The following is an 8759-nucleotide window of genomic DNA, read 5'->3' as shown; positions in this document are numbered from 1 at the left end:
CATCTACCAATGAAGACCATGAGATGCGTTTGATAGCTTCAGAAAAAGCTCGTAAGTGGACCAAAAACTAAGATTCTTTTTTCAACCCTGCTATTTCAAAGGTCAAAAACCTGCTTTTCAACTCTAATCTCATGGTCTTCACCAGCAGATGAAGAATACAATAGTATAGCACTGTCACATTATCTTTTGTCTCCTATATTTTAATTCTTCTCATGGTAATATAAAAGGAAAACAGCGGATCAATTACGGGGTCCACTGATTGAGGCATTCCCTTGAATGTTTAGTTTATTTATGTATTTTGTTTCTATCTCTTCACTGTGTATTTAAAATATGAACAACCAATAATTGAAAGGTGAAAATAAGTCAGTCAAACAACTTGAAGACAAATATATTTTTTATATTTATTCAGGTTTAAATGGTAAGTATTCAATAAGACAAGCATAAATGGTAAAAAAAAAGACAAGATTCGTCCTTTTTGCGTTTTTGTTCGTTTTCGTTAAATATTACAGAAAATAAATAAATTTAAAGAAAACATATGATAGTGTTAGACTTGCTGTTGTGATGGTGCTTCTTGACTCTTAACTCTTTCTCATCCTTTTCCTTTCCTGCTTTTCTTGTCTTTTATCCTCCTTTTCGATCAGTCGGCTTTCTATCCATACTTCCTCTTCTCCTCTTTTTCTTTTCCTCTTACATATTCTCTCATTTTATTTCTTCCCTGTCAAGCGCTTTACATGTACACAAATCTAGAAATGTGAGTTACTAATCACATTTTGGCACAGAAGTCATTTTTTTCATATTTTCTACTGTGCCAATGTACTTGATAACTTAAAACAGAAAATACAATACACATTGTTAGGCAATATATCTTATTTCTTTCTTTTAAAAATAGAAATGTCTTTATCCAACAGAGATAAAAATGTCATATAGGTTTCCATTCCATTCCTCCTCAGTGCATCATTCAGATCTGATTCAGATCTGTCCAATGTAGCCATCGCCGTAACTCCAAAAAAGTCCAATACCCTGCATTGTGCAGAGCTCTCTCGTGGCTGATATGTCCAATCATCGTGGTTGTACCACAATGGGCAGGAAGTGAGTGGCAGTGTTTTTCCTACGTGTCTTCTTCCCCCTCATTGGCTTGCCGTTGGCGTTCAGTCCCACAAACATGTGCTTTTTCTTGTTGCGCCACTCTGCTGAAGCGTAGGTGTTGTACTTGTTCTCCTCGATGCGTTCAATCAGACGGCAGTCCGGACCAAAGTCCCTCTGAAGGGGAGAGACAAGGAGTGTAAATGTCAGATTGTAAGACCTGAAAGTCCTGTTTCTAGTCTGCTTTTTATTTGTCTTGAACGACAGTAAACTTAATATCTTTGGGGTTTTGGACTGTCGCTATTTCATAGAAGTCAGAGCAATGAGTAATTCTAAATAAGCATTTGTTGCAGCCTAATGCTTTTGAGAGCAGATTCATGTTGTGAAAATGCGTCAATTTCAGAACTTGCTGCGTTAGATTAGTGGATTTTGCATGATCTTATTTATTTAACTTATCCCAAATCAGATCAGATTATAACAGCTGTGGTTGTTATAACCCCAATTTATTAACCCCACAATTTAATGGAGCCTATAGTCTTCACTTAATCATGATCTTCCGCCCATCCAATTTGTATTCTCCTTATCCACATCGTGTCCTCAATTCCTCTTCTTAATCTTTCAGTTTCATTATTAACATAAACATTGGACATGAAACTCAGATTGTTGTAGGTGATGTTTGTGTGTCAGTGGAGTGGATGATGGGAGTAGGGCATGTGTGGTAGGGCACAGGGGGAGAGAGGTTAGCGTGTCATGTGACGTCTCAAAGGTTCGGGCTCCGTGCCAGCAAAGAGCATCGTGACACCGTGTTTGTGGCTTGTTACCTTAGTGACCACCCAGTGGTAAATAAAGAGAAAATGATCTGAGAGAGTAACATTTGTCAGTTTACTGGAAGCAGCTTAAAGCTTAAACAGCCAGTTCACTGGATGCAGTTTGTTCACGAGCAGAAATGTACTCGCCCCACATGCACACACACACACACACACACACATGCACAATATAACTCCGTCTCTCTCTCTGTATCTGCCCACAGCTGTTTAAATTGGTTCCAGAAGTAAAAGTAAATGAATGTTCACAAAGCAATAAGGGAATATTGTACATACACTGTGCAGCTTTTATATGTATATGCTGGTGCTCAGTACGACCAAGCTGTGTGTGTGTGTGTGTGTGTGTGTGTGTGTGTGTGTGTGTGCACGTGCATGCTGGCTGCCTTTTGAATCAAAAGGATTGTAAAAGCGGATTTAAAAAAAATTAAACTCTAATCATAAGTGACATTAAATGATGGTAATAAATTGTGAAAAATAATAATAACTGTCCTGTTTCACTCACTGGCCAGATCTTAAAAAGTCTCTACATTTAATAGAGAAATGACTGCTGAACACAATTCATTTTGCAGAGACCACACAGTGAATTGATCCATCCTTCATCATGAGTTTTCTTTATGAAAACCTAAAGGCAATCATAATCCTTTGTGTCCCTTGCGTGTATTGATCTGCCGTCGTAATGAAACAATGATTTCATTTGATTACCACCGGATAAAGAAGTCACTGTGTAAACCCATCAAGTGTAATCGAACGCCGGCCCTTCACCACCGTGCTACTATGGCTTGTGTTGCACCGAGCAGAAGACGTCATGGGAATTCAGTTTCAGGCCATGCAACAGAATGCCTCTCTGTCTCTTTCTACCGTGTGTCATTTCATCTGTGGCGTGGCTCCCAGAGAGACGCACTGAAAGTTGGGTCTTTCAAAGTAACCGAAAGAGAAAAAAGAAAAGGAGGGAGAGAATGAGATAAAGAAAAGGAGGGAGAGGGAGAAAACGGATGAAAACAAGGGCATGCCCTCCCCACAGGGACTGAAGCAGAATTGAGAAGCTGTAGGATTGTGTTTCCTTTTTCTGAATGGAGTGGAGAGGAGAGGAGAGGTAGGTAGCAGGGAGGAGAGCTCTCATTCACTAACTGTGGTTCCTGTTTCTGGAATAGAGAGTCTTGTCCATTGTTTTAAAAAGCTTTCAAGAAAAGTCAAAGCTGCAGGGTCACCAGTTTAAGGTATCTTATCTTGTTTCAATCAAATTCACACATAAAATGAACATTCATCAGACTGCATAAGTATCGGACACTAAACGTAATAAGTAATGGATATCCTACATTAAAATGGGCAGATCAAAACGTTACTGAAACTGCTACTCACCGCTCCGTATAGCTCTCCCTTCTTGCTGATTGCCAGGTAGTAGTTACTGCTGAGGCCCCTGATGGCCACGACTCCCACATCCACTGACTTGATCTCCAACATACCTGGTGCAGTGGGGATAGAGAGACAAACGTTTCAAAACTTTGTGCGGCTTGGTCCCTCAGATATTGTCGCATTCTTGTACGTTGCTGGTTTAACATTTTGCTTGTATTGATATTAATATTGGTGATGATAGTGATATTAACCAAACAATCTTAACTTTTGAGAGGCTAAGAAACGTCAAATTTAGCTTTACAAATGAGTTATCCAATGAATCCACTGTCAAAAGTGATGTCAAATATTGTTTTCTGTCTGTCAACTATTCCATCAATTGGCTAAACCCTTCGGCACTAGTGCTGCAGTTTATGGCTTTACCGCTTCTTGCAAGTGTCAGTAATGTTACAAATCTGAATATTCATTCGAGAGATTAAGGGATCTGAAATAGGTATTTGACTGTATTAGCATCAGTTTGTAATGTTAACAGGGCATTTTGGTTTCAGGTCAACATGCATCACTCTTAATTAGGTTCTATAATTCTGCAAAATAGCTTCAAAATACCGCAGGAGAAACCTGAATCATCTCGGTTTCTTTTGCACAAGTGAACCCCAGTCTCGTCTCCCCCTCTCTTTTTTTTTCTTCTTCACTATGTGACAGTCAGACCGGCCCTCTTGCCCCCTTGCTGGTTAGCTTGTGGGCTGCATGCCCTGGGACCGAGGTGTAAGCCAGGAAAAAAACATTTCTCCGTCCTATGTTTGTTTTTCTGACCAGGGGAGCTAAGGCAGGCAGGCAGGCACACGGACAGGACGGAGAGAGGCTTCTGGCTGCCAGACTGGCAAGAGGTCAAGGCGTCCATATCGGTTTTCAAGCCTGAAACAATTACTGGTTTAAGCTGTGGTCGCCGGCCCTTTCTTCTCTCATCCTAAAGCCAGTTACACCAAGCCGTAAAACTATCAGGGGTTTGAGAGGATTAGCTAAAGGGGCCAGTAGGAAGTGGAGCGTGGTTGCAGGAATAGTTGCAAGGATGAAGTGAGAAACGGGGACAGTCTATAGAGCGTCTCTATAGAGGTGTATTATTGTCAGTCTTGAGGTTTTAAAGTGACAGCAGGCAGCTTCTTGTTCGAGTTATGTGTTATGGACAAACTTATGCCAAGCTGGTTTGCCAAAAATCAGTTGAATCTGTCTGGATATACAGTAGTAGTAGTAAGGTTAATATAAAAGACTGAAGATGGACTCAGCTTCAGGCAAAAATTGTGAATGTTTAATTGTTGTTTTGACGATTTCTTTCTTTGACCTGAAGAAGCAAATAACAATAAATATAGAATGATATGAAGGGTTAAGATGAAGTTAATGTCTCTCACATGTCTTCTTACCCTGGAGATGTTTTTTGTTTTTCTCTTAATGCATTTATCTATTGCTACTTAACTGTGCAACCGTTGTCTCATATTGCTTTGCAAAAGCGATGCGAGATCATTGGGAGACCGATTTGCGGTTGGAACAATAAAAGAAATGGCATAAAGATGAACTTGATGTTTTTGCAGTTACAGGCAATTTTCTCTTGTATACGTGTTGCTGTTGTTGCAAATTGCTCTTGGCCTTGTTTCTTTTTGTTAAATATAATCTTTGGCATCAATCCATCCCCACAGTTCCTTTATTTGGTCAATAAAGGCTCGTTAAACCTCTAAGCTTCAAGTCGATTTTCGAAGCGCACAGTGCATCATGTTGGCTCGTTATGTTAAGCCCATTACTCACAGACGAGTTCCACAACACAACACTTCTCTATCGGGCTCAAAATGTTCCATCTCGCCACATTTACACACACACACACACACACACACACACACACACACACACACACACATTTCTGAGCTGTGATCCGTCAGAATAAGATCTGCCGGTGCTTCTCTAAAGGCAGCTTCACCTGTTCGAACCCTTTCCCCTCCCGTTTGATGTGGTTTGTCACAAAACCAAAGCACAAGACTCTTTTATGGGCCCTTTACCAGTTAGCAGAAGCAGCCCGTCTGCCTGCGAGTTAAAAGGCCAGGCTGTAACAAAAGGCTTAGATTGCAACAGCAGAGTTTATGGCGAGCAGACGGAGAAAAACTGGACCAGAGCTTGCATGCGCACACATGCAGATGCAGTCATGCACATACACACACACACACACTGAATGTTTCGAGCTCTGGTGCTAGACTTCTCCCTCTCTGTAACTACTGGAGATCAGCCCATCTTAATCATGAATTTATGTTTCTAAGTATAGAGACAAAAGTTTTATAGCCCATCACTGAAAGCACAAACAGTACAGGGTTCAGTTAATATAAAAGGCATGGACATGTTCCGCTATCAACATTTATTTAAAGAATCTACCAAGGACAAACACCTGTGTGTAACAGGGCAACGCAACAACTTTCATAAACACAAGCCAAAAGGGGTCTTTGCCAGCCAAACCCAAACTGTAACGCTAACGGAGCTACGAGTACAAATAAACACAACCTGGCCTTCTGACGGTAAGAAACTGTTCATTAACCACTTCATGAACATCACCATGTTTAATTGGGGATGTTTAACTCGAATGGGACCCTGTCAAAACCATTAACATCAATGGAAATCTTACTTTATAATGCAAAACAGACAAACAAAAGATGTTTTTATTTATTTTATTGCTCATAGGAGAGTTATGACACTAGCAGATTATGACTGTTTGTGATGTTAAATCCACATTTCAATGTATTGGTCTGGTTCTCTCAGACTTCCTAACCTTCACCTTCTATATTCCATAATTTCTGTCTTCACCATAGCGCTCCGCTTCATCACTCTTTCCCTGTAAACCTCATTAATACACTTAATATTTAATATTAATATTTAATATTTGTACTTGAACAATATATTCTCGTGCTCTGTTAACGAAAATAAAGTCAAGAGTAACCTTCACTTGCAAGGTAACATGCGTGAATTTACTCCTCCGAACAGCAAAACTCTCGTACATAACATGGTCACAGATCCACATACATACACAAACAGGAACACACACACACACACACACATACTGCAGAGCTCCTGTCGACCCTTGCCCCCCATCAGAAACACTGTCGTTGAGACTCCAGCTGAACCTAAAGGTTAAGGGAGGTTATGAAAATGATCCCACTGTTTATCCAGGGACTTTTTTTGAAGATTATACTGCTGTTGTTCACAATTTGACCTCGACATGGTGACCAGCTGTGAGTCTACAGTCCTGAGTGTTCTCACTCTGTATTGTGAAGAATCTGACTAGTTTCTGTCATGAACTCCCTCAGCGACAACAATGGACATTTGTTTCTTCTTCTTTATCCTGGGTCCAATACTCTGATATGTTGGATGATTCCCTGACCTTCCTGTGTTTTTCTGCAGCAACTTATTATCTCACTCTTCTTTTAGATGTGAAATATAAATGGGTCATCCAAGGAATGACAAAATTGTCATGACGCAAACGTGGTCCATGTACTGTTTGTTAATATCTGATTTGCATTATTTGAGGTCATAAGATCATTCTTCTCTTAAACTCTAGCATCAGAGAGACTAATGATGTCTCGTATTCATTGTGACATGATTTTACATCCGTGCAGCCGCTAAACACTGAAACGAACAGAAAATCCATTGCACTGCCAGTAAAAACATGAAAAATACAATAGAAGAATAAAGAAATTCAGAAAAGAAATCAATGTACCACCAAATAAGTTATCAGTTACAAATATTGAACTAGTCTGCTGTATTTGTCTCATAGATACAGAAAAACAAAGAGCAAAAGGCATGAAAAAGAGCCTTCTTGGACTTGGCTGTGAGATAGAAAGTCAAAATGATGAGATACTTAAACACACAGTCACAGAAGCAGCTCTTTGGCTGGTTACTGTACACTTGACATAGAAATGTATTGTGAGTACATTGAAGACTACTTTAAACGTGTCTTTACAACACATGAAATACTTCACGTGGGATTGTGCAAACACACCCTTCAAAGGCTTTGAACAAAGTTAATAACTTGTGTTTGATATTTGTCTTTGATATTGTCTTTAATAGTTTGATCTTTGAGAGAGTAATGTGGGTTTCTTAACCCTAAATTAAAAGGATTTAAGTTGTAATAACAGAAATGTGCTGACATTTATTTTTACATTTATATAACTGCATGTACAATATTTTTACACTTGAATAAACAATACTCAAATGCAGAGACAGTTATTTAACAATATGTTCGGAGTAGTTACATTTACAGTCTTACAGTTACAACCGGCCCTTTGAGGGCGACCGTGATGCTGATGTGGCCCAGAGTGAAAATGAGTTTGACACCCCTGGTTTAGACTGATGTGGTTGACAACAGTATCATCCTGCGCTAAGTGGCCACATCAGAGCCTGCCTGGCCGACGGTTATGACCAAAGCTGAGAAAACAGAGGCCTGTTTCTGATTTTATCGGTATAAATATGGACCCAATTTTTTTAGACTTGTTTTCAAAATTAGTTTGGCTCGTACTACGTTTCTGGGTTATAAATTGCATTAAACCAATATTGTGCACTACGTTGAATGGGGTTCAAGGTATTTTTTTCATTAGCAGGATGGTTTGATTTGACCTGCACTCACTGTGTCATTTAGCTTATTCTTGCCCCCATGATGGTTTTATTTCCTCTCCCACCAGAAACACTCACATCACTGTCTTTCTTGTTGGACAGAAATAGCTGAAACCACACACCGTTCTTCAAGCTGTATGTGATTTCAAAACTGGCCGGGGAACCACAAGAAAAACAAACCCATATTATTCAAAAATCAAGCAAACCGGATCACCTGAGCGTAAACCCTCAGTTTAATATACCAGAGGCCCAGCCAACAGATAGCGTTAAGTTTCTCGTCTGCGCTGCTCATCATTCCAGTGCCGCATAATTTGAGATCACTTTACCCGGCGCAGCACGACCGCAGCAAGTTATGTCACACACGTTTAAGAGCAGCTGGGAGGAAACCAAACGAAATTGGCAGTGATGTTAATGGTGATTTGATGGAGAGGAGAAAAAAACAAAAACATAGATATTGTGATTCCTTTAACACAGTTGACTTTGTAACGCGCCAAAGTGCCAAAGCTGCCAGTTACTGTCAAATCATTTCACAGGCCTGACACGGCAGGAGTTATGTTTTCAGGCAAAGTGCTGTGACGGCTCATCTGCATTTCACACATTTTACATTTACAGTTCAGCTGCCAGTGAGATGTTGCCCAACTGTTGTGGTTGGAGTTGATGGCGTTGGACTTTCAGCTTTAGGAATCTTGGTTATTTTACACCACAGATATAATACACGGGCATGCAAAAATATAATTCAGTTTGTCACTTTCTGTCTCTGTATGGTTCATACTGTCTTTGTCTCTCCTCTCACATGCATATGTGTTCATACAGTACACACACACACACACACACACACACACACACACACACACACACACA

The 8759-nt window shown here is 40.0% G+C and overlaps 1 protein-coding gene across 1 annotated transcript in view; it reads right to left on the bottom strand.

Annotated features, from left to right (window-relative positions):
* Positions 1 to 428: 428 nt before the first annotated feature.
* fgf10a (fibroblast growth factor 10a) overlaps positions 429 to 8759 on the bottom strand; it is a 12845-nt gene continuing 4514 nt past the window's right edge. Inside the window, exons 3-4 of the mRNA XM_031855912.1 lie at positions 3267 to 3370; positions 429 to 1260 (exon numbers count right to left, since the gene is read on the bottom strand). Coding sequence (XP_031711772.1) covers positions 1060 to 1260; positions 3267 to 3370 — 305 coding nt within the window. The 3' untranslated portion in view covers positions 429 to 1059. The remainder of the gene's footprint in view (positions 1261 to 3266; positions 3371 to 8759) is intronic.

The sequence above is a fragment of the Anarrhichthys ocellatus genome, unplaced genomic scaffold, assembly GCF_004355925.1.
Source record: "Anarrhichthys ocellatus isolate YVR2014 unplaced genomic scaffold, GSC_Weel_1.0 scaffold16, whole genome shotgun sequence".
NCBI classification, from domain to species: Eukaryota; Metazoa; Chordata; class Actinopteri; order Perciformes; family Anarhichadidae; genus Anarrhichthys; species Anarrhichthys ocellatus.
This window is presented reverse-complemented; position numbering and strand designations above follow the sequence as displayed.